The following is a 23,584-nucleotide window of genomic DNA, read 5'->3' as shown; positions in this document are numbered from 1 at the left end:
GCCGGAGTCTAGAATCTAATGTCCAATATCAAGGGCGACCTAATTTCTACCTAAAGTTTGGGGACAAAGTTTATTGAAAAACTCTGAACGTTGATCCTGGAGGTACAGGAAGCAACTGTAATGTTATACAACTAGTTTTGTCTGTCGTGCATCGTGTTTGTGGTTCGTTATTGTTAATGAGAATGTCTTTCAATGTTTTGCGTCAGTAATTTTGTTTGTCATTGTGCCATCTCTATTTTAGTTGTTATTAGTTCATTTGCCGTTAATTTGTGTCATTAGGGTTTTATGTGCGTCACTCGTGTTGTTAAAAGCGTATGTTCTTTGAGTGCAAGTCCAGTCGAGTCGAAGTTTTCGTTGAATAAATTCGTTATGTTGTAATCGTTGGTTGTTACTAATTTATACATTCATTATTGAAGAATCTTGGTTTATTTAAAAACGTTATTGCGAACTGGAGTCTGATTTATGAGCTTTACCTGTCCTGTAAAATACTTTATTTTACATTGGTGACCACGACGTGACAACTCGCGACCTTCATTTGGAGCTGAAAAAATGATGTCGTTGGAGCAATCGAAGGATATTTTATTAGAGATCGTCACAGAAGTAATCGCTTATATGGCTGAAAAGATAAGGCTGGCTGAAGAAAAAGCAAGAAACCCCTTCGCCAACCGCACAAACGTATACAGAGGGGAGGACGGACGGCCTATTTGTTACAGCTGCTTACGAATAGGCCACGTTTCAAAATACTGCTGGGACAGGCGATATGCCCAGGCTAGTGACGTCAAAGACAGTATCAAGTTTGGGATCCCGCAGTATGTATCAAATTTTCAGAACGCACTGGATGGACTTGAAGCCAAAATGAGGGACTTGAGGGAATTAAATCGAGAACTCAAGGATTGGACAATGCCCTACCAGTTTGATGTTGTTCCATCAGTGCCTAATCATTCTTATGAAACGCAAGGGCAGAATCAGATGGAATCTTACGAGCACGTTTCTTCGCTTGGAAAAGAGATTTGTCATGAAAGACAACAAATGGCTGATAAAAGGGAATCCCTCCAAGAGAAACACAAACTTGATTGGAAACATGGACATTTGAAAAGAGACTACGGAGAACCGCTTAGAGATATTACATGAAGTAGCTGTATTGTGAACTAACTTTATTTTAAATTTCTTGTTTTGTTTGTTGTTCTATTTGCATTTCTCTCTCTGAATAATTCAAGCCAGGAGGCTTGTCTTTGAAGGAGGGAGTAATGTTATACAACTAGTTTTGTCTGTCGTGCATCGTGTTTGTGGTTCGTTATTGTTAATGAGAATGTCTTTCAATGTTTTGCGTCAGTAATTTTGTTTGTCATTGTGCCATCTCTATTTTAGTTGTTATTAGTTCATTTGCCGTTAATTTGTGTCATTAGGGTTTTATGTGCGTCACTCGTGTTGTTAAAAGCGTATGTTCTTTGAGTGCAAGTCCAGTCGAGTCGAAGTTTTCGTTGAATAAATTCGTTATGTTGTAATCGTTGGTTGTTACTAATTTATACATTCATTATTGAAGAATCTTGGTTTATTTAAAAACGTTATTGCGAACTGGAGTCTGATTTATGAGCTTTACCTGTCCTGTAAAATACTTTATTTTACAGTAAGCAGGGCTGCCGAGGGGAGCAAGGGGGCAAAGTGCCTCAGGGCCTTGAGGTTGATGGGGCCTCAAGTAGTAATGAACTCCATTTTAAGAATGAAATCAATGAAACGTAGAAGAAGAGAAGTATGCCTAAAAATAGTTAAAAGTATCAAACGATTTCAAGAAATGACTGTAAGAAATATTCTGAAATGCATTTCAAGACAATCTAAAGGGTGTGGTCGCAAAAAAATTCTGCTCGCTCCGCTCGCAGGGGCCTCGTCTTTCGGCGTTCCTTCCAGGCCTTTGAAACCTCTTGGCGGTCCTATTAGTAAGATTTACTCATGTAAAACTAAGTACCCACAGTCATTCGAAAATTGAAGCGATGATTGACTAACAAGAATATACTCTTTGATAAACAAAATCGATTGCGTCAAAATACCACACCCAAAAATTAAAATGCCTTAGGCCACGCCCCATTTTGTCGGCAAATTTGTGACTGGCACCCCCCTTAGTGAAAGTGATTAGCGACGGTCCTGACCCCTCCAATACTTTTTCCGTCAGCACACAAAGGATTTTTATCGGGCAAAAGAAGAATTTTTTTTCCCACTCTGTAACCTTTTTGCAACAATTTTAACGTATTGACATTTCTGTAGTAGTTGATATACGTATGTATGGCCCTAATGCATATATTCTGAAATAAAACGCATAAAAGCTGCATACAACATTATCTATCTTGTGAGACACATCCTTATTTGCAGGCAAAAATGATTTCTGTACCCCTCCGAAAAATTTATTATGGCTCCACCTTTGCTATCAACCAAAATTTTCAAATCCATTGAGATTTTAGATTTTTCCAGATGTTCTCACTTTGATCATAGTGATTTGATACTTGTTATTATGGTCAAAGAAACAGGGAGATCCCGGATTTGTTAAATGGTGTTAACGACATATTTCATTTATAACAGTGTACTGAATGGAAAGCAATACAATAGACAGCCCCCCCCCTTATATGCAGTGGTGGCGCCAGGGGAGGGCTAAGGGGGGGGGGGGGCTACAGCTCCTCCTTCGGAAGCATCTAGCCCCCCCCCCCATCGGAGGAAATTTTAGGTTATTGTCGGAGCAAATTTGAGAAAATAACGTACGAAAACTGCTAATTTTAGTCATTTAACCCCCCTGTCGGAAGCTCCAATCCCTCTATGGGAAGATTTCTGGCGCCACCACTGCTAATATGATTTTCATTCCGACGACACCGACAGTGTTATGGTATGTCTGTTTTCTCTGTTACGGGTTGTATTGTATGTATGTAAAAATCTCTTGTTCTAGCAGGGCCTCCGACGAAGGGGGGGGGGGGCGGGGGGCTTTGGCCCCCCACTTTTTTGCAAAACAATAGAGTTTTTTTCAAAATCTTTTGTTATGAGGGTTAAATTTTCCCTTGGTCCCCCCACTTTTCAACCTTTGTCGGAGCCCATGTCTAGTTCCGTTTATGTATCCATTCGGTATTGTAAATTATGCAACTAGAATAAGCTTTTTGGCATTTTTCTATCGATTTAACCGTTAGCATTTAGAATTTACCATGACTTGAAATACATAAAATTGAAATTGGAATCCATAAAACCAAAACTCCAAATAGCAACCTCGAGTCGAATGCGAGATCATGCCCACGCAGCGACCAAGGAACGAAACAACGTGATCCCCATCCTTTTAAAATGGTGGTCAAACAAAAATAGCTGGCCAACCTAAGTGTGATCAAGATGGGGAAAAACAAGCGTGGTCGCACCTCTAAAAAGTCGAAAGGCAGCAAAGAAAACGTCCAGTATTCTGTTGATGATTTGATGGATAAAGTGGAAGAGTATGTGGACTGTTTTGAGTACGATCTAGCGTTGAAATTTTGTGACAAGGGGCTGAAAATGGACCCATCGAACGCAAGAGTAATAGAAACCTCGGCGTGTGTGTATGCCGAGACTGGTAACACGGATAAGGCAAAAACTTACTTTTCCAAGGCTGCTGAAGTAAATCCTGATAATGGACATGAAAAATATATGTATTTAGGACAAATGTCAGCTGGGCTTGAAGCACAGCAATGGTATCTAAAAGGGATCGATGTTATGAAAAACATGCTTAATAACAAAACCTCGTTAGATGACCAGAATCCAGCAGCGGAGGCTACAGCAAATACAGCAAAGTTTATGAATAAAGGATCTGTATCAAATACAGATGTATCTAGTGCATATTGTGCGTTAGCAGAGATCTTTATGACAGATTGCTGTTTTGAGGAAAATGCAGAGAGCCAGTGTCTAGAATATTGCAAACAAGCAATTGATTGGGATCCTAACAATGTAGATGCTTATATTGTGAATGCTAACTTTTTGCTTAGTACGGAGAAGACAGAAGAGGCAAGAGATTTGTTAGGAAAGTGTTTTTCTTTATTAAAATTGAAGGAACAAAAGAGTGATTGTCTGGAGGATCCAGACAATGAGGAGATATTGGAGGAGATGGAGGAAATTGATGACATAGAGAAAGAGCAAGATGAAAGTGATGAAAGTGATGAAAAAGAAAAAAATAAGTGCTGTCCTTCTTATGAATCAAGAGTTACACTTGCTAAGTTGTTAACTGAGGTTAAAGAGTATGAAAAATCAAATCTTTTACTTGCTGGGTTGACAGACGAAGATGATGAAGACATTTACACTTGGTATATGTTTGGGTTAAACTTTTTCTTTGGGGAACAATTTAGTGATGCAGTTGTTTACTTGCAAAAAGCAAGAGAATTATGTGAAAAGCTGCAATGTGATGATGAGGAATTGATTAATCATTTGCAAGAAATGCTTGGAAAATGTGAAAAAATAGATAATGGTTGCGATGAAGGGATGGAAATTGAGAATTAGAGAAGTCACTCAAGAGAATATGTTTATTTTATTCATCTTACTTGCTACCATGTCATTTGGCAGGTTTTGTTAGTGAACTTTTGGCATTATATTCCCACAGAAGCATATAATTCTCATTTTACTAGGACAATTCTCATTTAATTTGATTTCTCATTTTATAAAAAAATTTAAACCAGACTGGAAACTTTGTCACCCGCCAGGAATATATTGCCTGTGCACTCAATTTTTCCATCTGCACATATTTGCATATTGGCCGCGCAAGTCCTTATTTGAATACATTTCACATTATTATTAATACAAATTTCTTGAAAGTTCGTGACTTCAGGCAGGCTGTCAATTGCGTGAACTTGCCTGCGCAAGAAACAAAGTTTCCAGTCTGGAATTTAAACCAGTGCAGAGTTTCAAAGAGTTTGAGCAATAAATATACAAAACACTGTCATGTAAATTGAATCACTTCATTCATACCTATTTAAAAAACTCCAATCATTTATGGATTGTGTAATCAAGCTTAAAAATATCTATTATATAAAAAAATTTCACAAAGTATTTCATTGACACTTAAAAAGAAGCTATTTAAGGTCAAGCATTTGATGGCAACACTTTTACAGTTGTAGGAATTCAACAAATCTGTTTAGAATCTCACTCTTGCAAATCTACGAATAAGCTTCATTGCTTCTAAACCCATTGACAGTCCAGCCTACAAAAAGGAAAAAAGAAAAATGTTATACACATTTTACACCTTAGTCAACTTTTAACCAATGTATAAATCTATAATTAGTGACATTTTCATTAGTTTTTAATTCACTCAATATAGAACAGAATACTAATAGCACAAGTTTTTCAAAGTTATGAAAAAGCTTTCACAGTTTTTAGTCAATGGAGCAATCAAGGATTTTCATTTCTTTTTTGTGTAGCTATTGATTATGAGGATATCAAAAGAAACCTTCTTTCCCATCCACAATACTTTGATGTATGATTTGATGCAGCAAGCACATTTCCAAATCCATGATTTTTTATCAAACTTACTAAACCTGTTAAGTCTTAACAAAAGTTGGAAGCTAAAAAAACATCTCTGTTTGTAATTGAAGAAAAAACTGACAAGACATTTACTATTATCATATTTTGACTCATAGTTTCATTGATTGACATTTTAAGTTAAGCCTTGATAAGTCATGCTGTGAACACGCTCCCTTACTCTTAGGCTGAATACGTAATGTGGCCAAGTATTAAATCCTGATTGTATCAGTTGTTTTGTTATGTTCGTTCAACTGTAGTTTAACTTTGAAGATACTCTTCCTGGCATTCTTATAGGTTATGGGCCCAGATCACGATTTCTTTGTCAAAATTGTATCAGTATTTTTATACAGTTTACTGGAAGCTTTTTGGAAGTCTTGTCGGAATCGATCACAATGGCTGTTGCAGAAGACATCAATTTCAAGATAGAAAAGTTAACTGGTAAGAATTATCATAACTGGAAGTTCCAAATGAAGATGTATTTAATCAGCAAGGATCTGTGGGAGATAGTAACAGGGACAGAGGTACTAGATGAGATCGCATCTGCACAAGAACAACTAATATTCAAGAAGAGAGAATCAGGCCTTGGCGTGCGTATGTTTATCTGTGGCAGCAAGTCTTCAAATTTCCGTACGAGAAATTTACGAAGAAAAGTCTCTTTCAAAGAAAATATACTTTCAAAGAAAATTGTATTCTGTGTGCATGAAAAAAGGTGAGAACATGATTTCTCATATAAATTACGTTAAAACTCTTTCGGAACATTTGGAAGCAGTTAATGTCCCTATGGCTGAGAAAGATTTGGTGATAATTTTGATAAGTAGCCTCCCTGATGAATACAATTATTTAATAACAGCTCTATAAACGCACAGGCTGGAAGTGAGAACTATACCAAGGAAGCTTTAATAAGCAGTAGAGGACAGGATCAGAAGAAGCCTATGGACTTAAAAAAGGTTAAATGCCACTATTGCAAGAGGAATAGTCACATTGCAAGGGATTGCTTCAAAAAGAAAGCCGATTAAAAAAGCGCCTAACGCCTAATTTTCGAACAAGGTTGAAAAAGTCTCCAGGAAATCTCTGAAAGTTGCTTTAGCAACAGGAAGTACCAGCATGAAAGGTGATGAATGGTGGATTGACTGAGGAGCCTCGCAGCACATGACGCCAACCAAAAAGGGAATGGTGGAATACGAGAGTTTTAGGACTCCTGTAAAAGTAAAGCTTGCTGATAACAGCACATTACTTGCCTATGGAAAAGGTAAAGTGGCTTTATTTGCATATGATAGAACACAAAAGGTTAACGTTACCCTACATGATGTTCTGTATGTTCCAAGGATTCAAAACAAGTTATTGTCTCTGCCAACAATGATAGAAAAGGGGACTGAAGTTCAGTTTAAAGCATCATCAACTCGAGCAGCTGAGGTATTGTCAACAATACATAGTGACTTTTGCGGACCAATTAACGCGGAATCGATTGGGAAGTCAAAGTACTTCGTAACATTTATCAATGATGCGTCTTGGTATACACAAGTTTATTTCCTTAGGCACAAAAGTGAAGTTCTAGAAAAATTCAAAGAATCAAGACAAGATACTTGGTACCGATAATGGTGGTGAATATTGCTCAAAAGAATTCATAGACTACATGAAAGAAAAAGGAATGCTACATCAAAGAACAACTCCAATGAATCCAGAGCAAAATGGTGCTGTGGAGCGCATGAAGAGGACAATTGTGAGAGCACACAATCTATGTTACATCATGCTAAACTACTAACTTCATTTTGGGCAGAAGCAGTTAGCACAGCTGTATTTTTGCGAAACTGCAGCCCAAGAGTTGCACTTAATAAGCAGACACCATTTGAATGCTGGTATGGTGTAAAGCCAAATGTGTCAAATCTCAAAGTATTTGGTTGCATAGCTAATGTGCACATTGCTGATAAATATCGTCATAAATTTGATGCTAAATCAAAACAAGCTATATTCGTTGGCTACTCAAAGGGGTATAACCTTTATGATCTTCAAGCTAAACATTTCATTCGCAGTCGTGATGTTAGCTTCTCAGAGAGAGACTTTCATGACTTTGATACAACTGTCTTATCAAAATCTGATCATATATGTATTGAGTTTGATGGTGAAATTAGTTCAGACGTTGATGGAAATGTTATAGAAGAAGTGAATCATGAAGTCAACCACAATATCTTGAATCATGAAGTCAGCCAGTGGGAGAAACATATGAGGAGAACTTTAGAAGTTGCAAACTTGCAAGGTGCAAGAAAACGTTCTTCTGCTAAGCTGGCTGATAAAAACTGTTTCAGTGCTGATATTCTAGCAGACGAAAATGATGACCCAAAAAAGATCCAGGATGCATGGACTGGAGAACATGCTAGTGAATGGAAAGAAGCAACTGATGCAGAATACTCATCATTAATTAAAAACAAAACATGGGACTTAGTTCCAATTCCAAAAGGAAAGAATATTGTTGGGAGCCAGTGGGTATTCAAAGTTAAGAGGAATGCAGATGGCTCTGTTGACCGCTTTAAGTCTCACTTAGTAGCTCAAGGGTACTCACAAGCTGAAGGAATTGATTACCAAGAGGTATTTTCACCTGTCATTCGATACTCTTCAATATGCTTATTACTTGCATTGGCAAACAAGAACAATTTAGAAATACACCAAATGGATGTAAAACGGCATTTTTCAGGGTAATTTGGACAGTAAAATCTACATGAAGCAGCCTGAGGGTTATGTTAATGCTGATAAACCAAATCATGTATGCAGGTTAAATAAACGAATCTATGGTCTAAAGCAGGCAGCATGCTGCTGGAATACTGCAATTGACTCATTTCTAAAGGAAATAGATACAAATGAAGCACTGCCGATTCACATTTCTACATAAAATCTGAGAAGAAAGCTGATGGAAAAGTCAGCTTTGTCATTATTGCTCTTTATGTAGATGATCTTCTCGTTGTGTCAAACAGCAATGCCAATGATAAATGCAGAAAAGAAGCTGTTAAGTCAAAAGTTTGTTATGGTAGACCAAGGAGAATTACACTACATACTGGGGATATTCATAGAAACAGAGCAGCTAAGACACTCATGATAAAACAATCAAAATCTTTGGAAATTATTTTGAAGAAGTTTGATATGAAGAACTGCGAGCTGGTATCAACTCCATTAGAGCCTGGTAGGAGGTTTGTGAAACTACATAAAAATGTGACCCCAGTTGATGTTCAAAGGTACCAAATGGCAACTGGCTGTTCAATGTATGCAGCAACTGTCACTCAACCAGATATAGCAGCAGCAGTATGAGTTCTTTCACAATTTATGTCACACCCAAGCAAAATGCATTGGCAAGGAATAAAGCCTATATTTCGCTATATAAAAGGAACTGTGAGCTATGGTCTTAGGTCTGAATCCTTCAGTAAAATGAATTCAAGCCTACTTGGCTATTCTGATGCTGATTGGGGTGGTGATTCGTCAACAAGAAAGTCAACATCAGGCTATTTATTCAAAATATGTGGTTGAATTATTTCATAGAAAACAAAGAAACAACCAGTTATTGGCTTATCATCAACTGAGGCAGAGTACATAGCTTTATGCTCTACTACACCAGAGGCAGCCTGGCTGAGGAGACTGCTTGAAAGCATTGGTTTTGCGTAACAAGAACCAAGCACAGTCTATGAAGATAATCAAGGAGCTATAGCACTCTCAAAGAATACAAAGAACCATGCACAAACAAAACACATTTATATAAGGTATCATTATATCAGAGAAGCAATTGAAAAGAACAGTATCATGCTTGAATTTTGTCCTACAGAACAACACACTGCTGATATTTTGAATAAAGGACTTGGAAAAGAGAGATTTCAAAATTGCGTGTTTTTACTCGTAGTATCATTGATTGACACTTTGAGTTCAGACTTGCTAAGTCATGCTGTGAACACGTTCCCCTAGTCTTAGGCTGAATACATAATGTGGCCTAGTATTATATCCTGGTTGTATAATGTGTTTTGTCATGTTTGTTCAACTGTAGTTTATCTTTCAAGATACTCTTTCCAGCATTCTAATAAAAACCTAATTTGAAGGACATGAGAATTTATAAAATCATGGAAAATGTTTATTCAAAATCAAGTCTAATTATGTCTTGTCAACGCATCAGATTATATTGTTGATTATTACAATGCTCAACCTAGAAATAAACATATGTTACCTTTTGTGGAGCTGAATGAGCGGCATATCTTTTGCAACTTTCAACAGTATTTGCTAGCAACATAGCAACTGTCATTGGACCAACGCCTACAAATTGAACATATAATTTTTCCAAATACTTTTGTATCAGCAAAACAGTGTGATTTTGAAAAAAATTGGCATTAAGGGAAGGAAGTAGATATGTGGTAAATTAATATTTAAAGTGCCTTGAACCAACCAACTATATTGACATCAATCATACAACATCTTGATTGTAAGATTCAGAAAATCCTCTTTCCAATTCATACTCATTTTACAAGGATGGATCTGTGGTTAGGGTTGCTAACTACAGATCCAATGGTTTGATCCAATGACATGATAAAACTTTCACTCAGAATAAATAGAGTTGCCAGCTCTCTGTAATTCCAAGTGTAGCAATCATAGGATGTGGTCACCTTGAGAGGAAAGACCAGGAACTGCTATATAAGCATAGCTTGCCTGTGTCTCAGCGTTCAGCGTGTTCAGAAGCTTGGTAGCAAAATACAAGTACCCTTATTATGAACCATCTATTATGTTTTCACAGAGGAGCCTTTTGAAATTATTTCTAACTGAACAGTTTTCTTGGTGATCCCATTTTGCATTGTATAAATAAGTCTTCTACTATTAATTCCTTTGCAGATATGCTATCTTTAAAGTTCAAAACAAGCCCAAAATCTATGGTGGAAATGAAAACTCTAAGTTGAAAACCCATAAAACTCTAGCAAGGTTTCAAAATTTTTACCTGAATTACTTTGTATCATGAAAGGAGAAGATATAGCTTTGTCCTACCTTTGATGTTCAAAACACATATGTTTATGCACAAAATCTTTTCAAAACATGAATATAAATCAACTTTCCCTATATTATAATACAAAATGTTTGCATACTTGCATGAAAATTTAGTTATAATTTTTCTGAGGTAAATATTTTCTTTTGATTCAAGGTCAGGCCTGGTCGTTTGAGGCCAGCAATCGCCAGTCAAGTAGTATTCAACCATATGGAAGAAACTTACCTCCTGGAACAGGTGTTATCCATCCAGCTGCTTTCTTGCATTCATTGTAGTCTACATCACCAACCAGTCTTTGACCACTTTTCTTGGTTGCATCTTGAAAAAACAAAACATTGAATTTAAGTGTCAAGGTGAGAGCTGGATAGAAGAGTTTGGCAAAAAAAATTAATAGTAGGAATTGTCAAAAAAACGCCTTCTACATGATTTTTTGTATTGATAAGTTTCTGTAGGAACCTTATCAATTTGTAAAATAAAATGAAGTGTAGAATAAAATATTTTATACCTGGTATTGCTGTTATACCACAGTCAATAACAACAGCACCTGGTTTAATCCAATCACCCTAGAAAAAAAGGAATACAGCTGAATTTTTCTGAGTTTTTTATTCACTTGAACAAAGTATGAATAATACTATGTTTGAAGACAGCTAAAAAGAGAGATGATGGGTTTCAACAAATAATTTTCTTTTATATATAATATTATTCATTCTATGTTATAAATTAATTCCCTGATTTGGAACTGACTGATCTAGTAGTTATGAAAATGGTTTGATCCAATTCAAAAGCTGTAATGCCAAAGTCATTATTTGCTAATGATGGCTAAACACTTAATATACAAAATGTATGCAAAATTTGTTCAAAGGTTAAAAAACTTTAGATTTCATATCCATTCACTCGTTCGTTTCCTTTATTCTGATGAAGCCCTGTATGCCAGGGCGAAATATTAGTATACTCTTAAATTTAATTTATTTTGAAAATTTATTTCGTGACATTGGATTCTCGTCGTTGTATTGCTTTGTTCCTGTATACCTTTCATTTTAAATCTCATTGCAAGATTCACAGAATCCCGCGGACAGCCTATCCTGCGGTTCTTCCTTCTCACACTTTAAAAAACTTTACACTAGATTGTAAAATTTGCATCTGCTACTTTTACTTTTCTAAAAAGGGTCTGATCTACTACAAGGAACATTGTTACAAAAAGGGAGCAGCTCTCTGAAAGAAATTTCTTCAGATAACATGTTTTGATTAGCATTAAATAGGTTTTCTTGCTTTATATGACTTTGGTCTCACTTTTTACAGTTGAATAAGAGACTATACTGAATGTTCAAATGGAATTCTGATGTTGAGCACACCTACAACACCCATTTTTGGTCAGACTGATATTTCCAAAAAAATATTTCGTAATAACTAAAGAAATGGAAAGTCATAATGACAGCATTTGTTCTTACTCTTGCTTTTGAAGCTGCATATGGAACTTTCTAGATCTGAGCTTATAGAACCATTGACTAAGCTGAGTAAAGGACTACCACTACCAAAATGTTACCAAGGTCTACCAAAATTTGATCAAGAAATCAAATTTACTTTGAATGTTAAAAATGTTTCCAGCTAGACTTTTATTAAATCCTCAAAAATTCTTTGTTACACAGTTAATTATTTGTTAAATCCCCAAAATAAACTGCAAAGGAGACCTTCCATAAAAAAATCTTTTTTGAAAACAAGAACAATTCCATTCAATAGCTTTTATTAGTTAAAATTCAATTCTGTAGAAATTTTTTGAGTGAGATGTTCAAAACATGCTCAACATTCTGCATAGAGAGTGGCAAACTTTAAAGGAACAATTGTCTAAAATTCTTAATGAGACAAAAATCCTATTTTTATTTCATAGAAAAATTAAGAGAAGCATACCTTGACCATTTCAGCTACACCAACTGCAGCAACAACAATATCTCCACTTCTTACCTAAAATTTTACGAAAAAATAGCAAACAAATGCGAGTGATGATGCACAAGATAATGCAGAAAGTTCCTAGGAGGAAAGAATACTTTAGTGCATTTCAGCATTTCTGTTTTACATTTAGACCAAATATTGTTTAGTTGGTTCTGTGAGCCACAGGGGTGTGGCTAGCTATTGTGCTCAAAAGGAGAGGGGTGCTCCCATCCAGTTTGCCAACAAAGTTGGTGAACCATCCTTTATTTGCTGATAAATCTGAAAATTCACTCAACTAGCACCCCTAGATGATAAAACAACCCAATAGAAACTAAGATATCTTTTTCCAAAGGGGAGGGGGGGTCATCACAAACCTGTTGGGTTGCCACGGGCTACATTAAAATCATTCCGAACAACATAAATGTCTGATCACAGTTTTCTGCTAGATTGCTTCTCTGCAAGGAGTATTTAAATGAAAAAAGCTTATTAGAGTTATTCAGACAGTTGATGTTTTGCAACTAGTAAAATGCTCTTGCCTCCCGGATTAATAGCTAAAATGTAAGAAGATCCGGTGCCTCAACAATAACCACAGCATTAAAAGAAAGCAAACCAAAAAATGGTCTCACCATACAACAAGCAGAGATGTATACAGATAAGACATAATGTCCTTAAGTAAGGAAATGTATCAGGCTCAACCTGCAATTGGATCATTTTCTCTCAAAACCAAAAGTAAATAAAACACTCTTGTAGCTTCAGTCTATTTGCCAATTGTCTTAAAATGTTAGCCAAACCTAGGCAAATCTCAGTAAAAAAGACTCAATCTTATGCACAGAAAATCAAGATATACTGTTTACTTACAACATCACGCAAATTCTTTGTTCTAGAATGACAAATTGTAACTGTAGCATGATTCCACGTCAAAAGATTTGCCATAGGAGAACCCTGGAATTCAGAGAACCGACACTAAATTGTTTGAAAATCTTTAAAACCCTAAAATATTTATTATCCCCTGCAGACACAGCCTAATAAATAGTCATAAAACTTCCATAAATGTTATAGATCCTTTTACAGAATATGGATGACCATGTTAGCTTGCTTGATATTATCTTGATATGTTATGTTGTTGAGCAAAATATTTTTGAAATAAAAGTCTTGGTATTTAGTTTTGCAATAAAGTCTTGGCAATTTGTCTGTTAATATTATATAAAGTCTTTCCAATGAAGAAGTTGGGGTAAGGGTGTGGGGAGCTGTCTATCAAGGGAGAAGTCGTGAGGGGTTGATGAAAACAACTACAATGATCCCATATCAATTGAGTAATTCTGACATCAAAACAACTTATGTTTATTTAAGGGTACATTTTTCAATCATAAAAACATACAACAATCTTGCTTCTGCCAAGTACAACAGCATTTGCACCTTGAACTTTAATGTCTGCAGAAATTAAAGGGGAAATAATGATAGCAGTAGAAACGAAGATCTGGTTGTTTGATTTTTCTGGAGAGCTGTAAATTGTTCACTTCGTTATTTTTTGCAAGCTATTGAAACCTACAAAACATGGACTAAAAGGCGAGGAATATGCTAAATACAGAGTATAGTATTATCTGAAAATCACTGATTGTTGAATTCTGAAAAGATTCAAAAAATTAAAGAGAATTATACCAAACTTTGTTGATAAGAAGCAAAAGTATCAGTGTCAGGTTAACAATCAAACCATGCCAGCCTACATTTAATTGATGCCATGTCAGAAACACAACTCATCTACTGCTCATCATTTTCAAATCTACATGTTTTAAATCATGCATTGTTTCCTATCAAAGTCATTTTTCTTCCACAAACCTGAAACTTTGGAAAGCTAAACCTAACCACTGTTTTCTAACAGCTATAGCCTTTGATCGTTCAAACCTCAAATAAGTTAGGCTTTTTAGACTTCTTTTCCCTTGCATATAAGTAAAGGTCATAGTTCTCAGCTTTTTGAAAGCCAATAAACCTAACAAACAAAGCACTCTTACCTGATTCTTTTATTAACTCCAAACATCCTTTAGGTGTACAAGGAATAAAACAGTTACCGAGCTCACCACGTGACAATCGCCCAGCATTGATATCATTGATACTGCAAAAGAAAAATCAATTTACATTTTCCCTCAAAAATTTATAACAAGAAATTGATCATCAGATCTTCTAGCAATGAGAAGCAGAATTCCAAATATCATTCCAAATATTATAAATGACATGAGACTGATACAGTAAATGAAATTGCTAGGATTTGGTATGAAGTTGTTAACAAAGATTTTATATTATTACCCATCTACATCCTTCTCTGGAATAACCTTGTTTGTGCACAAGGCTGAATCAATGTTCTCCATACAATCCAAAGGAAGTTGGACAATAATGCCATGACAATCTGGGTCTTCATTTAGTTCCTGGATCCTGTCAAGTACCTGAAAGTAGAAGATAAGGATCTTCAAGAATCTGAAGAGAACTGCAATCATGTAAAAAATAGAAAAAAACATCCTACAAGGATTATGCAATACAGTGGTAGAAATTATGGGGACATGGGGGACTCAGCCTCCCCCTCCCCTAATCAGGCCTTTCATAAAAAATCCTGCTTTTGTCTGATAAGGTGCTAAAAGCCCATCCAAGATGTTTTCTTGTTGGAAAACTGTAGGCCTGAGCTCCCCCCAAACAAAATCCTGAATTTCTGCCACTGATGTTTATACATAACCTTAAATCAAACAAATTTCTCACAGCCCATTTTATAACATAACCCTGTTTATATTTTGGGTTTCTTTTGCATTATCTCTATGACTTTCATTGGTGCATAACCAGATATTTGTGAGCCGGTAGCACCCAAGAGGTATCAGGGTTGCTTAATGATATAGTCTATGATATCAATAAGAACTTGATGGGTGTACAGATAATTTTAATCTTTGAGAAATTATATTCTGTCACTACATTGCTAATGGGTACAGAAGGAATCTTTGGGCCTTTTCTGAAGATAAAGCTCACACAATTTCTTTTGGTCCAAATAAAAAGCCATCGCTCCAAATAAAAAGAACCAATATACACAGTCAAGCTTGAAGTCTAAAACTAATACAAGCTCTTAATTGTAGAACTGTCATAGGAAAGTTCCATAAAGGAGTTGCATCCCTTCAACTTTGAACTTGAGGGCAATTTACTGCTGTTATGACTGAATTCTTCTGGGACATTTTATACAAAATATGTTGACAAGATAGGCATGGTAAGTGGCTTTATGACTAAATTCTGAGTGACGCTAAATTTATGTTGTCAATAGTCCTTTGCTTAAGAGGGTGAAATGGGAAAACTGGTGATAAATTTGAAAAATTTGATTTAAATATTAACTGATGGCATTGAAGTCAACTCTTGATGAGTATTCAGTGAAAAGCTGCTGAAAAAAGTTTTAAAACACTTCTGAAAAGCAGGTGCCTATAACAAAAGAAGTTAATTGAAAGGGGAAAGTCGTAAGATTCTACAGAGAGAACCTTCTCAATTCACCTCTGCTTGTGAAACTGTATTTGGAAGTTTGACATGCTTTGCATTCATTCCAAGCTACAAAATAAAACAGAATAAAACTTTGTGTTTTGACACAATCTTTTTAAAAATTCACTAGCTACCAATGAATATCGGGGACTAGATACAATCACAAAACCAACTTAAAACCAATGGAAAACCCAATAGAATGGGCTGATCTATTATTCATACCAATCTGCTCCAGATGACTGCAGACAAAATCTTGGATGGTCCTTTAGAAAGCCTTTTACTCTGCTTGACTTAAGCCAGTGACCCAGCATGAAATGCTTGATACGTGGTTTAGCAGAGATTAAGAGATCAGATTCTGTTTAGATATTTTGACTACAAATTTGCAGAAAGTATGAAACCGATACTTAGAAACCAGCATATTTGCCTTGAAGGATAAACTTATGCACAAATACACTAAACAGACATATCTGACATAAAGAGGACACATCACCCACAATGGCTAAATATCACGATTATTATAAAGCTGCTGATTTTATAGTTTAAAAGAGTTATTTCATGTAATTTAAAAGTTAGAGGACTCCCCTAAAACAGTGTTTCTATCATTTAGAGCAAGCTATATCTTCAAAAGAGTAAATTTAATGGAAAACAACACCAGAAATGTCTTATTTGGGTGGAATTTGGGCTAAATTTAACATTGATATCATTTAGCACTGTAGAGTTATTGAATTTCAAAGTTGGCAAAATTGTGCTTGAAATTTTGGCATATTTTGACAAAAGTTTAAAACTCAATGATTTTTGACCCGTTTGAGCAATGAAGCTGAAATTTTACACATTGTATTTTTCCAGAAAAGGTTCACATGACAAGAGGTTTTAACAAAATCTGAGATAGTGCACATGCACACTTCCAGAACTTTTGGTGATTTGGTATGGAATGACCCGGTTGTAGCAATAATGAAAAAGTTATATTTACAGAATGAATGATACAGATATGATGTAATATTAACTACACTTGAAAATCATTTATCAACATATAAGACTTAACTGAATATTTAAAGATTTGAATTTATCTCTGTAATTTTAGTCTGATAAGCTCCCTTCAAAAGTCTTTATTCTTTTGGGTGAAGGTGGATAATTTACAAAAATCATGCACCAATCACATTATTACAACTAGGGAACTAATCCTTTCAAATCCTTCAATTCAGTATAAGTTAAGAATCTATTGATAAGCAGCTTTCTGACCAGTTTATCCTTTCTTATCAGTTTATCCTTTATAAAAGTTAAGTTTGCTTTAACCAGAGACAAGAGCCTCTCTATTTACCTGTTACCTTGTTCTTTGGACAGAATTCAGGAATCATTTCAAATGTTAACCGGCCTTTAAAAAAACTTTCCTACTGGCAGAGATAACTTTCTAATCAAATTTACTTTTGGATTCTTATAAGTTCAAAGTAAGCATTTAAAGAACTTTTTTTCCTTTCATTCAAAATGAGGCTTAGACTCTAAACAATAAAACTCAATGCCTCAAAACCAGCAAAGCAGCACAATTTTTTACTAAGAAGATGAATAGAAGAGCTTTTTTATATTTCAACTCACTAAGAGGAGTCTTTCAAATTTTGGGTCTCATTCATAACAAAGTAAAATATTTGAAAGAAGACCACATGGACTCCATTCAACATTTTTTTGGGGATTTCAAAGACAATGGCAATTTAAAATTGTTGTTGAAAACAAAGTGACTTTCTGCAATACTTCTGAAAAACTGAGATATTTTGTGTAACCAGGTAAAGTTAACAAATTTACATATCACAAATACAAGATAATGTGACAATTGAAAGAAAATCATCTAAATATTTTGAGCCCCTTTTAACAGTCACTAAAACTTCAAGCACAATATCTTGGAAAATAAACAGTTGAAAATTTAAAAAAAAAATTATGACTGAAATTTATACCTCTGTTGCTTGTTTGACTTTCGATTTGACATACACATTAGAGTCTTCTCTATTACCAACCTAGGGAAACAAATTTGGATCTAAAACATTAAAAAACCTCTTCAACATCTGGGGGCCATATAATAAAGAAAGGTTTGCTTGCATATGGGCAGGGGTGGTCTGGACCGGGTGGTAAAGTGGTGATCACCACCCCAGCCCTGTGTAAAAAGTATTACGGGCCCTTCCTGCATCTGAGAAAATTTATTAACTTAATATCAAAGGCTTAATGCCCTAGACTGATTACTTTGCGATTAAAGTCCCCATACATGCACTCCAAACCACCCAAACCCTGGTTTCCATTATTTCAGCCATGTGTTCAATCTGACCTGTAACCTGGGTAACAGAGGCACACCATTTTGGGCTCCTAAACAGAATGCAAAGCCCATTGTATATATGCCCACTTAGAACACTGTTATACAGGATATAAAGTATAGGTTGCAGTTATTGGTGGGGGGGGGGGGGCCATTGTGTGAAAATATTGTAAAATTGAAAACAGGAAATAAAAAAAGAGAAGATAAAAAGGCTGGTTACAGCCTCAAACTCAGATGGGAGGAGATTGACAGAAGGTTGTTGAAGGATAGAGATATGTAGCAGGATTTGGTAATGCTAGAGCCAAGAAGATTTGTTGACACAAAGATGAAGCAGGAGAGCAAAAAAGCCTTCTTTTCAATACTTCTCGTCTAGCGAATATCACCTTGGAAATGCTCAGGGAAGAACTGCGGGAATTTGCAAATTGCAAATTAGTGCAATTGGAGATCCAGAAAACATGATTCAAAGGAACAAGCTCTTAGAGAAAAAACATATGGAGAAGAAAACTGTGACTTTCAAGCTGGGAATTCGCAAAGAGAGAAAGGACCCCAAAGTCGACATCGACAACCTGTATCAAAAGGGGAAAAGCTTGCCAACTGGGCATACCCTGCACATTCAAAAATTTGTACCTATGCTCTTTTTATTTGTAAAAACAATTTTATAAGAACACAAGCATCAAAATTGGTCAAAAGTTGAGAACAAATTAAAAACAAGCTAAGGCTGAGCTACTGTAAAATGCAATTTTGAACAACATTTTATCCCAAAGACAAGGTATTTTGGCCATGTGTGGGTGCTTTTTAGTGAATATTCAATCTTGTCATCAAATGAAAGCTGTCACGCTTATTTTATTGGCAAATGATGCCTGAACATCTCCCTAGAGCAAAAAAGCTAGCAATCGCCCTGCTTACATCCTATTAATTAAAAAACAAATTAAGAACAATCAAGCCTAAGATTTTTGCAAAAATTAAGAACAGTCAGCCTGAACCTAAATTTACTGGTTCTTATAAAGAAAAGAATGAATAAAACATGCACATAGCGGCATACCCATCCCTCTACAATGCGTATAGATGTGTGATGACACTTAGCTGCACCCAAGTTTTTTGTGAAAGATTATTCGGCCAGCTTAAGTTAAGAAAAGGCTGTGCTCCACTACCAGTCAACCAACTGCTACTGCTATTGATAATTTCAAGCAAAGAGAAAACTTTCCACTGGATTACGAGCAGGTCACTGACCAGTTTGCTGATTCATCTGCACTTCTTCGAAAGGAGCTCAAACTTTGAGAGCATAAAAACATTTTGCACATAATTTGTAACTCTATATGAGATTAAAAGCCTGTTTACACGCGAGGAAAGGTATGGATCCAATTGGGTTTGTATTTATGAATTAGAATTGATATACTACTGCTGTTGTTTAGCACATTGTTCTACTATCAATTTTTATTAAATTAACCATATTTCTAGGCTATTCTTTTAGTGGATGTGGTTAAATTTTTTTCCACCACACCCTAGGCCAGGCCCTTTGAGTTTGCTAGCCACCCTGCAATTTTGACGCCAGACCGCCCCTGCAAATGGGAGGAGAGGGCAGAATCACATTACTTTGCTAAAACTGTAATGTTTTTCTATAATGTAAAGAAAACATCTATAGTTCCAAAATGGCAGTACAACCACTCCACCTGGCCTCCAAGCTCCACCACTTTAGGTAAATTGCAAGATTACATACAAATTGAAGTACTGAAAGGCAAAATATTGAAATGTGTAGTATGCAAAACAAATAAATGACATAGAACATTCACAGAGCCTGGACTTTAAACTCTTGCAAATGCAGTTTGAATCAGTTCTATGACAAAACTAACATTCAACTACTTTGGAGTAGATACAAACTATGAGAAGGTGAAAGAATATTGTGGTCATTGCTCAAGTAATACAACCCTTTCATTTCCTAGGACCTTATTTCAGATGCCAGGTGGCGAAAGATAAAGAGCATAAAGAAGAAGGTCGAGGAGATCTCTAGAAACAATTCTCACCTGAACAATTGCAAGACCAGGTTTGAGGCCAGAAGTTTCCTTTAGCACTTTAACATCCTTTCCAACCTGCTCCCTTATTTTTCTGAAAAATTTGGTAAATAAAAATAGTCTCTCCTGAATTGAACAATCACAAAGTAATAATCCTTTTCAGCCTTTGATTTTTGAAAATGATGGATAGTGTTCAGAAAATTGTGTTGGTAACGTTGTTGAATAACGAAAAAGCTTTTAAAGTGGGAGTGTGCCATTAACTTTTCAGGAAATTTGATGTGTGCCCTATCTTTGATAAGAAGTATAATTCTTGTGTTTAATGCTGTTCATGGATGAGTCACTCAAATATGCCCTTAGTACTTTGTAAAAGCCAGACAGTTGTTATGTAGAGTCACATGGCCACTTATGGAACAATGTGTCAGTAAAAATTGCTTTCCTCAGCTTTTCAGTACTTCTAATAAAATCAACATACTTCAAACACACATTATTTGTTATACAATCTACATGCTCGTGTAAAGGTAGTCTTATTGGATTTTCTCTCTTTCTACATGAGCAACATTACTGCAGGCCACTTTTCTTCGTGAAAAAAGGCCATCGCCCCTTATGGAACGACTCAAATTGAGGTGCCGAAAAAAAGAGTAATTAGCAAAATGAAACAATGGTAATTAGGAAAAGTAGAAGAAATATCATCAGCACAATAACTTTGTGTGCTTTCTGAATATAAACAGAAACAAACTCCTTCATATTAATATTTAACATTGCAGAGTCGTTCCATAAGTACCATATAGACTCTACCAAAACAAAAATCGATGGATGAAGTTGGCAAAATCAACTAACCAGCAGTGTTTAATGGCTATTGATCCTTCAGGGGCCACTAGTGCCAATGAAGCAGCTTTAAACTCAATTTTTTCAGGAGGAGCCACCCCTCCTTTTTCTCCTGGTAGAATATGCCTAATGGTTTATGTCAATGGAAATTTACTTACTTTGCTATCTCTTTTCCACTTATAATTGTAGCCATCTTATGAAAAAACTTTCAGAATCTTGATGGCAATGAAATTCTGGAATAAGAAAAAACAAATTTAAATAATCTGATCAACATGCAGTTAAAAATGTTATGATTCCTTGCAAGCCTGTGTGGGAAAATATAAAAAATTGCACATGCTAGAAAGCAAGTTCAAAAAGAAGCAAATTTCCTTATTTTCAGTTGTAAGATATTAATCATAACAGCACCAGGAAATACTTGGCTGAAGGGGGCTTATGGCTTTGACAGGGGGATTATGAATTATGTTATAATGAGCTTTACAAAGGTATATTTCTTCGTAGTATGGTGCTTTGCAGAAGGGGTTATCAGGAACCCCTGATCTGGCACAAAATTAGTGAAAAGGCCATTTCTAAAATGAGGAACAAGCGGAACAACCCAGTAACAACCCAGTTACATGCTGAACAATCCAGTAACAAACAGGACAATCCAGTAACATGCAGAACCATCCAGTAACAAGTGGAACAACCCAGTAACAAGCAGAACAACCCAGGAACAAGCGGAACAACTAACAAGCAGAACAACCCAGCAACAAGCAGAACAACCCAGTAACAAGCAGAACAACCCAGTAACAAGCATATCAACCCAGTAACAAGCAGAAATGGGAATTAATTCCTGCCTGTTTTGAGTTAACTCCTGTGATAGCATGATAAATCATAGAGTGCACTTTGTTACAGAAAAATACAGAAATAAGCACAAACATTGGATCAAGCTCGCACCTCTAATTATGAACGGTGTGCACTTTTAGTTGGAAAATGGTCAGCTAGAATGTCATTTTAATGTACGATAGTTTTCCTTGTCATATCTGTATCAACCATGGCTATTTCCATATGATGTCAAATAGAAACATTAGACAATGTCACTGCACATGTACTCTATTGCTATTACAAACAAACCATTTTATTGTTACCTATGTCAATTTACCAAAGTATGAACACTGTTTTCTGTAGAACATCGTAGAAATGTATAAAATCAGGAATGATAGTTCTAAAGGGATTTTTCTGAAACAAAGACCAAAACAGGTAAAAAAGGTTTGAACAATTTTTTTGCAGTACAGAATTTGAAAATGGTTTTGAAAAAAGCAAACATTTTACAACATACTATTTCGTCTGGCACTCCTCAGAGCATAAAACGTCAGAATCAGGGTCCGAAAGAACACAATGAAAAATATATGCCCATATCTTATGTTGGAAGGAACATGCTGTTTTATCCCATCTTTAGGTTGTGCGTCCTACATAGCCAGAATCACACTGGCATGTAAATTCATAAACGGCGGAACTTTTTTGGTTGGTAGGAACACAATCCTTTTGAATGGATGGAAGGGCTCTCCTAGTGCTGTAAACAATACAAGGATTGACAGGAAAGAAATATTTAGTTATGGCTTGACTAATCTGACTCTCGAATCGCAAGGAAGTTTACCAATCCATGGTTTTTTCAAATAAACTGGGAACTTTTGCTGACCAAACTTTTAAACAGCCAAGAAACTTGCGATCTTCTCCTTTGCATAAGATAAAATGACGTCTTCTTGATAGCTATTGTCCAGAAAGATTGTTCTAAGTTTTTTCAGTTCAGCGTGCAGATTAGATTTTGAGCAGATCATAAGTGCCCTATGTACCATTAAAAAAGGTTTGTTAGAAAATATAGTGAAAATTTTTTGTCAGAATCCCTACTAATCCCCTTTCTTAGCTATAGAAAAGAATAATATGGTTTAATCTTATCATTTTTTATATGTTGACAAAAAGAGCCAATTAATCTAGTTGTAATACCACAATACTTGGATGTTATATGTGAGACAATCTTTTGTAGCCTTTTGTCTTCTTAGCTACCAAACAGTTATTTTCTTATTTACCACAGCAATTCCAGTTATTTTTTCTTATGATATAACCTAGGTATAGCCAAAATTCACTGTTATTTTAACAAAGTTAACAAATTCAGGCAGTAAAACAAGCGGCCTCTGCACATGTTTTGGTTCTTCGCAAGATTTACAGGTTGACACATGATACACAGATTAGAAAACATTTGAGGCCGAGCCAAACTTGGCATCAAGGCTGCGAATAGCCTGTATGCCATACCAGTTGCTTTAAACTTAATTTGGAAATGAATTTCAGTATTTAAAAATTACTTCAACAGTTTTTAAATGAAGTTGGAAGTTTCTTACCTTGAGGTGGTATCGTGTTTTCCAATGTGGGCAATGGATAACTACCCAATATTATTTTGACCTCGCTCTGGGACCATAATAACAGCTCAGCAAATTCAATTCAACAAGTAGATACAAACGACCATTGAAAAAGCATGGGTTTTCTAGCTATGGG

The 23,584-nt window shown here is 35.7% G+C and overlaps 2 protein-coding genes across 2 annotated transcripts; one reads left to right on the top strand and one right to left on the bottom strand.

Annotated features, from left to right (window-relative positions):
• The first annotated feature begins 3,291 nt into the window (after positions 1–3,291).
• LOC135681357 (uncharacterized) lies at positions 3,292–4,506 on the top strand. The gene has a single exon (XM_065195799.2). It carries the CDS (start codon positions 3,358–3,360, stop codon positions 4,486–4,488), a length of 1,131 nt encoding a protein of 376 aa, XP_065051871.2. The 5' UTR covers positions 3,292–3,357; the 3' UTR covers positions 4,489–4,506.
• A 416-nt stretch (positions 4,507–4,922) lies between these two features.
• LOC135681358 (C-1-tetrahydrofolate synthase, cytoplasmic) lies at positions 4,923–23,510 on the bottom strand. Its single transcript, XM_065195800.2, has 14 exons — positions 23,431–23,510; positions 21,217–21,291; positions 20,246–20,327; positions 17,875–17,934; positions 15,947–16,000; positions 14,735–14,871; positions 14,443–14,543; positions 13,812–13,864; positions 13,292–13,375; positions 12,413–12,466; positions 11,013–11,070; positions 10,733–10,825; positions 9,704–9,789; positions 4,923–5,185 (listed from the first exon to the last, which is right to left on the bottom strand). Exons 2-14 carry the CDS (start codon positions 21,249–21,251, stop codon positions 5,120–5,122), a joined length of 963 nt encoding a protein of 320 aa, XP_065051872.2. The 5' UTR covers positions 21,252–21,291; positions 23,431–23,510; the 3' UTR covers positions 4,923–5,119.
• Between the last annotated feature and the right edge of the window lie 74 nt (positions 23,511–23,584).

The sequence above is a fragment of the Rhopilema esculentum genome, chromosome 12 (genome assembly GCF_057945365.1).
Source record: "Rhopilema esculentum isolate cy_ngs chromosome 12, ASM5794536v1, whole genome shotgun sequence".
NCBI classification, from domain to species: Eukaryota; Metazoa; Cnidaria; class Scyphozoa; order Rhizostomeae; family Rhizostomatidae; genus Rhopilema; species Rhopilema esculentum.
This window is presented reverse-complemented; position numbering and strand designations above follow the sequence as displayed.